This window comes from Schistocerca gregaria, chromosome 4 (assembly GCF_023897955.1).
Source record: "Schistocerca gregaria isolate iqSchGreg1 chromosome 4, iqSchGreg1.2, whole genome shotgun sequence".
Taxonomy (NCBI): domain Eukaryota; kingdom Metazoa; phylum Arthropoda; class Insecta; order Orthoptera; family Acrididae; genus Schistocerca; species Schistocerca gregaria.
Window position 1 is genome coordinate 753,388,910 of NC_064923.1, and position 15,454 is coordinate 753,404,363.

General features: G+C 40.4%; 1 protein-coding gene across 15 annotated transcripts in view; it reads left to right on the plus strand.

Moving 5' to 3' along the window:
* Positions 1-15,454, plus strand: part of LOC126365765 (E3 ubiquitin-protein ligase Arkadia-like) — a 323,922-nt gene that overhangs the window by 225,150 nt on the left and 83,318 nt on the right. For all 15 annotated transcript variants that reach the window (XM_050008269.1, XM_050008274.1, XM_050008281.1 and 12 more), the window contains one exon: positions 9,175-9,311. In XM_050008269.1, coding sequence (XP_049864226.1) covers positions 9,175-9,311 — 137 coding nt within the window. The remainder of the gene's footprint in view (positions 1-9,174; positions 9,312-15,454) is intronic.

The window sequence follows — 15,454 nt, forward strand, 5'->3', positions numbered from 1 at the left end:
CTGTGTTAACAGGGCAGAATTCGCCACTGATGCTGCTAAGATGACCTTCTTGGGATGTGTCCTCAGAGTCTTTTGTGGTGGCATGGCTGAATAAAATCTTCTTAGTTTTCAAGCCTAAAATCGTTCTTCTAGGAATGATTGAGATGTTCTGACACGAATACTTTTAGAGATGGTATTGAGGCTGCTCGAGACAGTGATCGAAAGTTCTCCTTGCCTGCCTGCAGTGCTTATAATCATCACTGACATGGGGATTATTTTGTGGTGCTGAGTAGGTTTCTGCAACTGTCAAAGCATTGCATTTGATGACTGGGATTTGCATTATTGCTAAAGAGTGGAATAGGAGGCAAACTTTTGCAAGCAATTAAAGGTCTTTACATGGATAGTCAGGCAGCAGTTAGAGTTGACGGTAAATTGAGTTCATGGTTCAGAGTAGCTTCAGGGGTAAGACAAGGCTGCAACTTGTCTCCACTGTTGTTCATATTATTTATGGATCATATCTTGAAAACAAAAGACTGGCTGGGTGAGATCAAGATATGTGAACACAAAATAAGCAGTCTTGCATATGCGGATGACTTAGTTGTGATGGCAAATTCGATTGAAAGTTTGCAAAGTAATATTGCAGAGCTATATCAGAAATGTAAGGACTATGGTATGAAGATTAGCATCTCCAAAACGAAAGTAATGTCAGGGGGAAAGAAATATAAACGGATTGTGTGCCAAATAGAAGGAACAAAGTTAGAACAGGTGGACTGTTTCAAGTACTTAGGTTGCATATTCTCACAGGATGGCAACATAGTGAAAGAACTGGAAGCGAGGTGTAGCGAAGCTAATGCAGTGAGCGCTCAGCTACGATCTACTCTCTTCTGCAAGAAGGAAGTCAGACTAAGTTATCTGTGCACCGTTCAATCTTTTGACCAACTTTGTTGTATGGGAGCGAAAGCTGGGTGGATACAGGTTACCTTATCAACAAGGTTTAGGTTACGGATATGAAAGTAGCTATAGATGTAGCAGTCAGGATGAACAGGCTTAGATGGTGGGGTCATGTTATACGCATGGGAGAAGCAAGGTTACCCAAGAGACTGATGGGTTCAGCAGTAGAGGGTAGGAGGAGTCGGGGCAGACCAAGGAGAAGGTACCTGGATTTGGTTAAGAATGATTTTGAAGTAATAGGTTTAACATCAGAAGAGGCACCAATGTTAGCACTAAATAGGGGATCGTGGAGGAATTTTATAAGGGGGCTATGCTCCAGACTGAACGCTGAAAGGCATAATCAGTCTTAAATGATGATGATGATGATGATGATGATGATGATAAAGAGTGGATAACAACATCTTTCCGTGTCAGTCAACCACTCGGAGCAATTCTTGTTGTGTTGTTGTTGGAATAGCTTCATCAAACTGGAGCTCTGACCTGCAGTGTATGACTGCTTGCGATGGCTGAAAGAATTCCCCATCCAAGAATAACATTACAACTTCAGTTTGCTGAAGTGACAATACCAAAAGCCTGCTTTCTGTAGAGATCAAAAGTGGAGTGAGTATGAGTCTAATGTTTAGGGTCGTGTGCACTAGAAATCGAGATGCCATTGTTATGTCAGTACTATACTGGCCTTCCTTTCTTCCCGCTGTAGTCACATGAGTATGTTGATGCTGAGAATGCACTGTGGTTGCTTCTTACTTGTCAACTTATTCTCTCTTACTGACATAATGGAATGAGGCTAATTGTGGTACAGTATGGAAGCAGAGTGCACAATTGTGTTGTTGTAAAGTAGTACTAAGAAGTGAAAGACAGATTATCAGGATCAGTTGGCCTCTGACAAAGCTGTATTGAGTGAGACAGTTGAGAGTGTAAGACAGAAATGAAGTATTATGGTGTATACAACAGCGAAAATTCTCTGTTAAAGAAAGAGTGATGTCTGGAAAAAGTTTGATGCCCTTACATCAGATGAAAAAAATACAAAGTTCATCCAATGGACACAAAATGGCTGTATTCTTATTTATTTCACCTTCACCATGAGAAAACGTATGTGCTCCGTCACATGAAACTAGGCACACAGCAAAGTCTCTATTATGTCTCTGTAACCAAAAGCGGCACTATTCGTGTATTCTTTTGGTCAAGGCAACCTTCATTTGTGGTCTAATAGGGAGTTTTGTTGTTTAAATTCATTTCTATAACTTTTTCAAAGACTGCTGTTAATTTATTGTAATAATTAATCATCATTTTATATAATACACTCTATCCTCGTGTCTTGTTTTCTTGCACTGTTATCAAAGACTCATTAACATGTTGAAAGTGTTCGTATGTCATTATAATTGTTAGACATTCTCTAAATATGGATCAATTATTAAAATAAATTTCTAACAGTTTTTGAAAAAGTTTTGTGTTCACACACACACACACACACACACACACACACACACACACACACACACAGGTGCGCGCGCAGTGCGCTAAACATAGGGACAAGTAACTTTTACATGATGTGTCACTGCCAAGTAATATTGCTTGATGGAACATAGACTGTACATAAAAGAACTTCCACAGTATAAATACAGAAAGTAACTGAAAGAAATACAAGATGAGAGTAATACGAATGATACTTTTATTCAAAGACAGTAATTACATTGAAGTCATCATGATTCCTAATGATCCCGTGGACGTTGCAAAAGACAGGACATAGTACTTAATAGGGTGTGTGACTACCCCAGACTGCAATGCATACTCTGCAAAATGCTCCCATGCTGACCATAAGGTTGGCAAGGAGTTGTTGTGGTAGGGCATTCTGTTCCTCAACCATTGCAGTTAACAACTGCTGGATGGTTGTTGGCACATGTAGATGTGCTGCAATATGTCTCCCCAACACATCCAACCTGTGCTCTATCAGATTTAAGCCTGAGGAATGGGCAGGACAGTCCATTCACCAGATGTCTTCTCGTCCCAAGAGCTGCTCTGCCTGCACTGTTTAATGCTGTCATTCATTGTCATCCATAAAAATGAAACTGGGAAAAAGTGCATCCCTGAAAAGATGCATTTAATAATAACACAACCGTAGAGTGTACTGTATTCAAAGATTTGGAGGTCAATGTGCATATGTAGCACTATGCCTCCCCACACCGTAACACCTGGACCACCAAAATGAACACATTCACCAGGGTGAATTACGTGTTCTAGCATCTTGCCATATGAGGTCATGTCCGGCATTGTGGAGTGCATTGCAGAACTTGCACTGCTATCCGTGTTGATCTCATCTCGTTTGAGAACCATGTCCCCCCATTTGTAATGTCCAGCGAGCCATAGTGAATCTGGCTGAGTTCACTGTAACTACTGCCTTTTAAGTGTCATTTCTGTTTATTCCTTTCAGTTAACTTCCATACTGTACTGCAGCAGTTCTTTCTCTGTATGGCCCGAGTTTCATCGAGCTGTGTTACTTGGCATGACACTTGACGTGGAAGTTACTTTCATCCTTATGTTTTGCACACCCGTGTGTGTGTGTGTGTGTGTGTGTGTGTGTGTGTGTGTGTGTGTGTGTGTAGGTTGACGCTCTTGTGCTTGTGTGTTTGCAACCAGAACAATATTCTTTGCTAACCGATCAATCATTGCGTCATTGTATAACATTCGCAATGCCTAACAGTTGCATACATAGCAGCAGTGCTGCAAGTCCTCATTAATACTTGTGAACTTATATATTTGCTATCCTTTCTGTGCTGGGATTGTCCACTTTTACCTGGTAACAGACTCAAATAGCAATTTTTCAGTTAAATGAGTAGTTGTGGAGACTAGCAAGTTGCGTCTCCGAGCGTATGGAGACTCGCAAGTTGCGTCTCCGAGCGTACGGAGACTCGCAAGTTGCGTCTCCGAGCGTACGGAGACTAGCAAGTTGCGTCTCCGAGCGTACGGAGACTAGCAAGTTGCGTCTCCGAGTGTACGGAGACTAGCAAGTTTCGCCTCCGAGCGTACGGAGACTAGCAAGTTGCGTCTCCGAGCATACGGAGACTAGCAAGTTGCGTCTCCGATCGTACGGAGACTAAGGGTTTGGAGATGATGTCAGGATCCACTGGTGAATCAAAACAAGTATACATAGCTCAGTTCTGTTCTCTAACATTCTGTCATTCGTGGTTATCCTTTCAGTAAATGTTCCTATTATCTGGATATGTTTCCCATTTGCAGACTTCAGTACAATTGCTTTCATATCATGGAACATAATCTTCTTTAGCTGATGACAAGCATTTGATATTACAGAAAAAGGAGCCCCTAAATCCATTAGTACCTGGTCAGTTTGGCCGTCAGTGATGACATCAGTGAGATATCCTGACATCATGGTGACTCTCTTCTGTGGAGGATTTTCATCTATGGCAGCCTCACTTCCCTAGGTGGTCACCTCAATTAATTATCCTGAATTCAACAACTAGATGAGCAGTCAGTACCTCTGTATGATGGCAGAGAGCAGCTACAGTGTCTTGGTGAGCAACGTCGTCCAGGATTCGTGTCACAGGTTGATTGTAATTGTCTGCAGTCGATTGGTGTGAGTAGGAATGTTGTGAAATTCAAGTCTTGCAATAGTCAAATACTCATCCTCTCTCCCTGCAGCAACATACAATATGTCCAGGGTGAAAATGTCTGTTTTTCTGTAGGTAATTGTAGTTGGCAAGGGACTTGGTTGTACTGGTGTTGATCTAATGCTGAGTTGTTATGGTTGTGGCTCAAGTTTGAGTTGGCCAAGGCATTATTTGTGGCACAATCGACTACTGGCAGTTATTGGTGCCAAAGATTAATACACCTTTTCTTCGACATTCTCTGTTACCTTATGACCTATGAGGTTTACATTCATGACTGGTATCCCATGTGTACTCAGTCCGACATTTCTGGAAATGAAGTCCCATGCTTCTTGACAGAGCGTAGGGGAATGATGTGGGAGACCCGCACCACTTTATTAGGCGAGGTCCTAATAGAGGTGGGTTTCCATTGCCTTCCTCCAACCATAATGGGGATGAATTAAGAAGAAGATGACACAACAACACCCAGTCATCTCGAGGCAGGTGAAAATCCCTGACCCCGCCGGGGATCGAACCTGGGACCCTGTGCTCGGTAAGCGAGAACACTACCGCGAGGCCACGAGCTGCGGACTCCGACATATCTAGCTGCCATAAATTGCTGTCTGTCTCCTGTTACTGCCTGGCATCTGGGATGGGTGAGTACACTGTGGTCTTCCACAACTGCCTTATGGACCACATTCTGCAATCAGTCATAGCTCTTTTGTCCAACACACTCCTGTTGCATTTCCTCAATTCCCTGTCACCACTTGATGAATTCCTGTGCTTTTGCTACACCTTTTGCCAGAAGAGCTTAGTACATGTCTTCTGTGACTCCCTTCATCAGGTATGAGATTTTCTTGGCTGCTGTCATATTTGGGTTTATGATGTGGCATAAAGTGTAAACATTTTGTTTGTATGACTGTCTCATTTCTCAGTGACATTGGCCCCTGTTCTTCAGTTGTTTTTCTGCTTAGTGGACCCCTCCAGCTTGTAATTTGTTCTGACTATTGAGTGTGTCTTCGTTGTTCTTGAAATGCTGTTACGCTATGCAGTCCAAGAAAAGTAGACATCTCCCGAACATGTTGTGTCATCCTATGTGGCTCATTGCCTTCTACATGCCTGATGGCTTGCTAACTTTCTTGAAATTTTATCTTGTGATATAGTGGATGCAAATATTAGTATGCACCAATCTCTTGTGAAATTCAGAGCTTTTGCCCAGTTTAATGGCACTTACATTACCAACAAGAAGAACAGGAACACTCTCCAGAGGTGAAATTTATTCCAGAGCTTATATAGCCATATTCCTTCTCTTACCCACTCACTGGCACCCAAATGTTCTGACTCGGTTGCTGACAGTGATATGCACTGTTGCTGCATACTAACCCAAGTAACCACTCCTCCACAAATTCTTGCAATCACTCCGCTAACTGAGCTTCGAATTTCTGGATCACTGGCATGATTGGAATCAATATATACTCATATCTCCATTCTTCTGTTTGCATGGCTAGCATCTTTCTTTATATCCAACTACCTTAGCGCCCTCTGCTTCACTTGCAATTGCATTGTAATTACATAAAAATAGTTTTATAAGCATATATCAGGCCTCCCCGATGTTATTCAATCTGTATATTGAGCAAGCAGTAAAGGAAACAAAAGAAAAATTTGGAGTAGGTATTAAAGTCCATGGAGAAGAAATAAAAACATTGAGGTTTGCCGATGACATTGTAATTCTGTCAGAGACAGCAAAGGACTTGGAAGAGTAGTTGAACGGAATGGACAGTGTCTTGAAAGGAGGATATAAGATGAACATCAACAAAAGCAAAACGAGGATAATGGAGTGTAGTCGAGTTGGGTCGGGTGATGCTGAGGGAATTAGATTAGGAAATGAGACACTTAAAGTAGTAAAGGAGTTTTGCTATTTGGGGAGCAAAATAACTGATGATGGTCAAAGTAGAGAGGATATAAAATGTAGACTGGCAATGGCAAGGAAAGTGTTTCTGAAGAAGAGAAATTTGTTAACATTGAGTATAGATTTAAGTGACAGGAAGTCAGGAAGTATTTGTATGGAGTGTAGCCATGTAAGGAAGTGAAACATGGACGATAAATAGTTTAGACAAGAAGAGAATAGAAGCTTTCGAAATGTGGTGCTACAGAAGAATGCTGAAGATTAGATGGGCAGATCACATAAATAATGAGGAGGTATTGAATAGAATTGGGGAGAAGAGGAGTTTGTGGCACAACTTGAGAAGAAGAAGGGACCGGTTGATAGGACATGCTCTGAGGCATCAAGGGATCACAAATTTAGCATTGGAGGGCAGCGTGGAGGGTAAAAATCATAGAGGGAGACCAAGAGTTGAATACACTAAGCAGATTCATAAGGATGTAGGTTGCAGTAAGTACTGGGAGATGAAGAAGCTTGCACAGGATAGAGTAGTGTGGAGAGCTGCATCAAACCAGTCTCAGGGCTGAAGACAACAACAACTGCAAAATTAATGTATTAAGAAGCTGTTTCTTTTTCTTTGCAATTCTGACCAAGCCAAGTAGTTGTGGTGACTATTAAATAGCATTCTTCGATTTAGTTATTTAATTATATTATCCTGGCCTCGAATACATCAACAAATCACTCTGCCAGGGATATGACGTTCTCAAGTCAACCACTGAAATGAAATCATCACTTGACAAAATTCTCCCCACACCACCCAGAGTTGCCTTTCGTCGCCCCCCTAACCTCCGTAACATCTTTGTTAAACCCTACAATATTCCCAGACTACCTTCTCTACCCAGCGGTTCCTACCCCTGTAACCGACCCCGCTGCAAAACCTGCCCCATGCATCCCCTCACAACCACCTACTCCAGCCCCGCTACTGGTAAAACATACACAATTCAAGGCAGGGCCACGTGTGAAACTACACATGTCATTTATCTGCTGACATGCCTGCACTGCACAGCCTTTTACATTGGTATGACAACAACTAAACTGGCTGAGCGCATGAACGGACACAGAAGAACAGTCCGCCTAGGAGATGTCCAATACCCAGTAGCGGAGCATGCCCTCCAGCATAATTCTAGGGACCTAGGAACGTGCTACACCGTATGTGCCATTTGGCTTCTCCCACCCAACACCAGTCCCTCTGAACTGCGGAGATGGGAACCTGCACTCCAACACATCCTTTCATCCTGCCATCCCCCTGGACTGAACCTACATTAAACAATCTCACTCCCATTTACTCTTCAGTCTTCTCCTCTTTCCCTTTCCTCTTTAGCCATTCACGCATCTTTTCATCTTATATAGTTGTGTTTATCTTTATACTATATTCCTCTTTACTTCTGTATGCATCCTCTTTGGTTTGAAGCTGGCACAGTACTTCCAGTAGAATATCTTTGGCTTCCCTCTGACAGCCGTGCCTCCATCCTTGCTACCCTCCCTGTTTTCCTTTCCCTGTTGCTTCATAACCTGGATTTTGAGTAACTGAATCCACTTTCCCTTCTTCCCTTTCTTTCCCTTCTCTCCTCCCTGATGAAGGAACATTTGTTCCGAAAGCTAGGAACGTAAATTTCCTGTCTGTTTTGTGTGTATCTACCGGCTGTACTTAGCTGAGGTAAGTACTGGCCAGCCCCTCTATCTCTTTGTTAGTCTTTAAAAGTTTTGGTTATTTCCAAGAATGATTGCCTCTTGAAGTCACGGGGTCCAAACGATACACATCGAACGTGCGATCCTAAATCGATGCCGCGACTTTAGTGGCGGGCGTTATGATCAGTTATGATGGTGGTATTTGACATTGATTTAGGTCTCATATTTTATAAAAATGGATATGATTCTGTTATCTGATGTATATATTGTGGATTACATTTTTGTTAAATTTTCTTCTTTAGTGTAATTGACTGTGTATCAGATTCTCCTTCAGCTTAGGGAAGGAGGCCTACAATACAGTGCTATTTCCCTTTATTCCTCTATTGCATTACATTAAAAACAGTTTCTTTTCCGCCTTATAACTGAGTTCTGAATAATTTTAATTCATATATAATTAAGAAGCTAACAGCAGGACTTTTGCCTTTGTTACTGGTAATGTAGTCCAAGATAACATGGAATTACTAATTTATTAGATTTCTTGCATTTTTTTTTAAACATGGCAGTGTACCCTGATGAGCCAAAACATTATGACTATCTGCTCAATAGCTGGTTTGTCCATCTGTGTTGTGAACGTCGAACCCTTTAGTGCTTAGCGATAGTTTCACTATCCTTCTTCCTCTTCCCATAGATGCTCACGTCAGTAGCACGTGAACATTCAACCAGCTTCACTGCTTTCAATATACTTGTTCACAGGCTCTGCGTAATAATAACCTGTCCTTTGTCAGAGTCGCTTATCTCACTGGATTTCCCAGTTTGCAGTCTGTATCTTCGTTACAGTGGTCACCTGTCTGTGTCTGCTCCACTTACATACTTTTGTTACCACATCACATGTCCACAGTGATACCAGGCAGCGTCCACCACCACAGTGGACAGTGCTAATTATGTTTTGGCTTTTCAGTGTATGTGCTAGAAAATTGTGTGTTGTCATTAATTGATAATGTGACTGCAACACACTGTCTTTATTAGGATTACATGTATCCTTTTTTTTTTTTTTCTTTCTCCTCTTTCTTGCAGGGAGCTGCTGCCGCCACTGCAGGCTGGACGCCAGAAGCAGATGTTCTCACATCCAGTACTGTGCTTTCATCACCTCCAACTATCATGCCTGACTTGCACACAGAAATTGTTGTCAGCTCTCCACCTACTGTTGGCATGTGAGTTAGCTGAACTTTGTCTTGGGCTTGCTTTCAAGTTCATGTTGTGTAGTTGGGTTATACCTGTTTGCTTTTAGTAGTGAGCTGTGTTGTTGTTGTTGTTGTTGTTGAAAGTGTCAAATATGAATTAATGATTCATTTGTTATATCCTAAGCCCTCTGTATAGTTCTCCCCAGCAGTCTTTGTCCCCTCTGTAATTTGTCCATAGAACCATTTTACAAATGATTTATACAATTCAAAACCTTACAGTATTATAATGGATGTTTGAGAACAAAGTTACATAAACTGATCAAAATACAAATTGTCACACACAATGCATAACACATATACTTGATAGGACTAAAATATGAAATAGATTACACAAAGTAATGACTGGCAATACGGTACAAATTTATAGAGTTCATCTTTTACATTGCATAGGTTCTTTCCATCTCAATCTACATTATATGCAGAATATAAGTCTATGTAAAGTTATAGGGATTAATATTTAGGTTCTCCTTCTAAAGGTGTTATAAATGTTTGAGGTATAGCACAACTTTTATTAAGTTTAATAATTCAGATTTGTATGTCATATGGGAGCAGACAACATTCCGTTAGAACTACTGATAGCCTTGGGAGGGCCATCCCTGACAAAACTCTACCATCTGGTGAGCAAGGTGTATGAGATAGGCAAAATGCCCTCAGGCTTCAAGAAGAAAATAATAATTCCAATCCCAAAGAAAGCAGGTGTTGACAGGTGTGAAAATTATTGAATACTGACCTTACGACTTATCTTAGAAGATAGATTAAGGAAAGGCAAACCTAGGTTTGTAGTATTTGTATACTTACAAGGGAACCTCCCCATGACACCTCCCTCAGATTTAGTTATAAGTTGGCACAGTGGATAGGCCTTGAAAAACTGAACACAGATCAATCGAGAAAACAGGAAGAAGTTGTGTGGAACTATGAAAAAATAAGCAAAATATACAAACTGAGTAGTCCCTGTCGAACATAGGCAACATCGAGGATAACGTGTGCTCAGGAGCGCTGTGGTCCCGTTGTTAGCGTGAGCAGCTGCGAAACGAAAGGTCCTTGGTTCAAGTCTTACCTAGAGTGAAAAGTTTAATTTTTTTATTTTCAGACATTTATTATCTGTCTGTCCATCTGTCCGATGTGAGGTAATTGCGCCGTAGTATGGGGACGCTACACCTAAACAAACATCGAAACACACGACGTCAGTCGACTACAGCCCACGGATGAGAGAGTATTCCTGCGAACGAGGTTTCCTGGCTGGCAATTGACTGTTCGCTACTTTGGACGAGAGTGCATTAAATACGTGTGATGTATTCCGTGGGCAATATGAATCCAGCAAATATATCTCACGACTTCAGTAACGAGGTTAATGAAAATTTTCCGAACTGTAAGTTTGTGGTGTGATCGCAAAACACAGACACTAAACTTATTACAGTGAACAGAGACGTCAATTACAAATGGACAGATCATAACTTTGCGAAAATAAAGAAAGTAAATTTTTCACATGAGGGAAGACTTGAACCAAGGACCTTTCGTTCCACAGCTGCTCACGCGAACCAGAGCACCACGGCACTACTGAGCTCACACTCACCTTGATATTGCGTATCTTGCGCATTGACTACTCAGTTTGTATATTTTGCGCTTTTTTTTGACACAACTCCTTCCTGTTTTCTCGATTGATCGGTGTTCAGTTTTTCAAGGCCTCTCCGCTGTGCCAACTTATAACTAAATCTGAGGAGGGTGCGATGGGGAGGTTCCCTTGTTAAAGAAAGCTTTTGACAATGCTGACTGGAATATCCTCTAACAAATTCTGAAGGGGTCAAATACAGGGAGCAAAAGGCTATTTACAGTTTGTGCAGAAATCAGACGGCAGTTATGAGAGTCGAGGGACATGAAAGGGAAGCAGTGGTTGGGAAGGGAGTGAGACAGGGTTGTAACTTCTCCCCGATGTTATTCAATCTTTATATTGAGCAGGCAGTAAAGGAAAAAAAAGAAAACTTTGGAGTAGGAATTAAAATCCATGGAAAATAAATAAAAACTTTGCAGTTTGCCAATGACATTGTAATTCTGTCAGAGACAGCAAAGGACCTTCAAGAGCAGTTGAATGGAATGGACAGTGTCTTGAAAGGAGAATATAAGATGAACATCAACAAAAGCAAAACGAGGATAATGGGATGTAGTCACATTAAATCAGGTGATGCTGAGGGAATTAGATTAGGAAATGAGACTCTTAAAGTAGTAGATGAGTTGTGCTATTTGGGGATCCAAATAACTGATGATGGTTTAAGTAGAGAGGATATAAAATATAGACTGGCAATGGCAAGGAAAGCGTTTCTGAAGAAGATAAATTTGGTAACATCGAGTATAGATTTAAGTATTTTAAGTGTTAGGAAGTCGTCTTTTCTAAAAGTATTTGTATGGAGTGTAGGGATGTGAAACATGGATGATAAATAGTTAAGACAAGAAATGAATAGAAACTTTTGAAATGTGGTGCTACAGAAGAATGCTGAAGATTAGATGGATATATCACGTAACTAATGAGGAGGTACTGAATTGAATTGGGGAGAAGAGGAATTTGTGGCACAACTTGATCATAAAAAGGGATTGATTGGTGGGACACATCCTGCGGCATCAAGGACTCACCAATTTAGTATTGGAGGGCAGCGTGGAGGATAAAAATCGTAGAGGGAGACCAAGAGATGGATACATAAAGTAGATTCATATGGATGTAGGGTGCAATAGTTATTTTGAGATGAAGAAGCTTGCCCATGATAGATTAGCATGGAGAGCTGCATCAAACCAATCTCTGGATTGAAGACAACAACAACAACATGACGAGATGTTTGTATTGGTTACAAACTTGTACAACCGTTTACACATTGATGTATCATTAGTATGTAACACGCGTTGGAGACTGGGTGGGAACTGATGATGAAGTTTTCTATGATTACTTTCATGCTTCTTATGTACTAAATATTTTTAACATGTTGTAAAATATATGGTTTCGATCATCTTCCTCGCCACAGGCGTGTGGGGGTGTGGCACTAAGATTGATCCTCTGAAAGTATTTCTTGAAGTTCCAGTGATTCAAATTCAGTCTTGCAGTAGCTGTTTTGTAACCTGCTAATGTTACTGTCCTATGTCACATTACATTAAAAATTCTGTTCTCTACTGCATTACATTACAGTGTTACTTTTCTCTATCATATTATGGTAAAAATGGCTTCTCTTCTATCCTACGACCCAGTGCTGTTTTCTTTGTTACTGTTTCTACTTCATTACTTAAAAAATGGCTTCTCTTCGATCTTACACCCCATTGCAGTTTCCCTTTGTTACTGTTCTCTGTTGCATTACAGTACTCAACTTTTTCTGAATTTCACAGATGGGAACTCTCCCTGCAACCTGTCTGTATTTACATACCCCCTGGTGTCAACTTTCACTAGTCCTGTATTCCACCTTCCTATTCTATTGTCTTCTACCACTCAATCCCTGCACAAACCATCCAGTACTGTCTACTGGGCCCCTAAAAACTAACAAGGCTTGTGCATGTTGCACACAAAATATATTTTGATGATAGCCAAGCTGATTGTACTTGACTTGGACACATCTGTGTTGATTATGCAGTCCTCATTCTAGCAGTAAAGAAATTCCATACCTGATGTGCTACAAATGTTGTAATTTCAGAGTTATAAGATTGTCCTAAGCTCAATTTGCAGAGCCAGTGCTTCATATCACCTGTTATAGTTTGGTGTGGGGTGGATCTTTCTGTAGTGTTCCTCAATTTCTGCATATCTTCATATTCAGCTTTTACTTATGGAGGCTGTTGGTTTACCCAGTGTATTCCAGCCATATATTAAGTCACTGATATTGGGATGTTAGCATCTATAAACAAATATCCATCATTATATAGCATTAGAAGGAATTTCTTGCTTAGTTATATTCTTTGATTGTTTTAACAATGACTGATTTGCTTCAACCACGTTTTGTTTCTTGAGCTTGACATTATTGCCCCTGTAACTATATGCAAAGCATTGTATGTCACAGTATGATTCTTTTTAAGTTTGCTGCATGGTGCTGATTTGTAGCACATTTTACCACAAGCAACATGTGTTCCTATTAAGCTACAGTACAGAGTCATAGCTGTTCATCGATGGAAATACCATCATACTGCAGTCATAGCTCTTATAAGAGTACATACTTCTTCAAATCTTGTAATTACGTGTCTGATATGATGTATGCATTTAAACTTATCATTGATAAGTATTCACTGGTGTGTGTGGGAAAGGGGGGGGGGGCTTCTGAGAGGAAGGGGGGTTGTGTTGTACAAGTTACATTATAACTTGAAATTCTGTCTAGTAAAGATGTCACCATGATGGATGTACTGACGGATATTTCAAGGTCAGTTGTGCTACCAAATAATGGTTGCATCCATTTTTTGTTGACGAGTCAGGAAATTTTTGTCTTCAGCATTTGTACATACGTTATCTGCATATAATAGTGTTAGAATATTCATGAATGTCTGTGGTATGTAAGTTGGACAACAGAGGAACCAAGACTGTTACATGTGGAATTCCTCTGGTACTCACAAAATATATAATGCTGTTTAAGAAGGCCATGGGAATTTTAATTTATTTTTTTTCCAATTTTTTCTCCAATGTTAATAAGATGGCACTGCCATATGCTTTGTTCAAGTCTATGCGTGCTACTAATGACCAGCCATAAGATGATTTTACTAGTCCCTTTCACTTTCTGAAAACCCATTTGTTTTTCTGTTTCTCACACCACCATTCTGAATGCTGCATAATAATCATTTCCATTTCCCCTTTGAAGTGTTGTAATGGCTGATATGCCATTATGCCTGGTTCATCTCTTTTTAGTGATTTATGATTGGAGATGAGCTACAATTGTTTACTTATTGTGGGAGTTGTCTCATTGTATAGTAATCAATATAATTGTGGCCAGTTGAAACTATGCTTTAGAAGAGTGCAATTTGGAATTTTTGCTATCATAAAGAGTTATCCTCTTCATACCTTGTTTCAACTTCCTTGTCCAGTGCATCAAGTGGTGCAGTCATAAACAGGAATAATTCCAATTGTTTGTTAGGTAGCAGAATTCTATAGAAGTTTGCCATCACATAATTTTTTATGTCCCTTATTGCCTCCCCAATTTCAGGTTAACAGTGTTTCTATACTCACTACAGTGCAGAAGTTTTACCAATTTTTATTTTTGTTTGTAAATAGTTTTTTTGCTTTGGCTATACATCTATTAGTAGATGTTACGAAGAATATCAAGGAGACTGATTACAAGTGGAAGCTTGTGTGTTGTGTAAAATGTCTTTGATGCTGGAGTCGTCTTTGACCGTTGTCAGTCAGCAGTGAACTCTTGGTGTGTGTTGACGGTAGAAAAATGAGCAGGTCGCCCTTATAAATATTTGCTAGTGAACAGGAAAAATGAATTATGTTACTACCTTTTTATATAAACTTTAAGAAGAAACCACATTCAAAGAAATGGTATTTGAAGCACCAGAAATGAGGCAAACGCATTGAACCAGGTCATTTCTGCAGCCGACAAAACTGCATTGTGGAATCATACTTCCACTAGATGACTGAAGCCATACAAATATCGACTTGTAAACATTTCACGGAAAAGGTACTGTCACAAAATATGCCAAATTTAAGTAAATAAAAATAGTGAGCATATTTCATCATGTCTTTTGGCAACTCTAGTCTGACTTAAGAGACATTACAGTTAGTTGTTTTACGTGTAGTGGTCAATCTAAGGTTCGAGCTTTGTGATGTTCCACTGCTTCTTGACTGTGATATCAGAGCCGGCCGTAGTGGTCTCGCGGTTCTAGGCGCACAGTCCAGAACTGTGAGACTGCTACGGTCGCAGGTTCGAATCTTGCCTCGGGCATAGATGTGTGTAATGTCCTTAGGTTAGTTAGGTTTAAGTAGTTCTAAGTTCTAGGGGACTGATGACCACAGCAGTTGAGTCCCATAGTGCTCAGAGCCATTTGAACCATTTTTTTGTGATATCAGATGGCAATATACAGTCTGATTGGCAGCTACAAGCTGCTGTTATCCAGTCTTGCTCACTTTATTATTTTGCACACCTGCCAATATCTTCTAATCG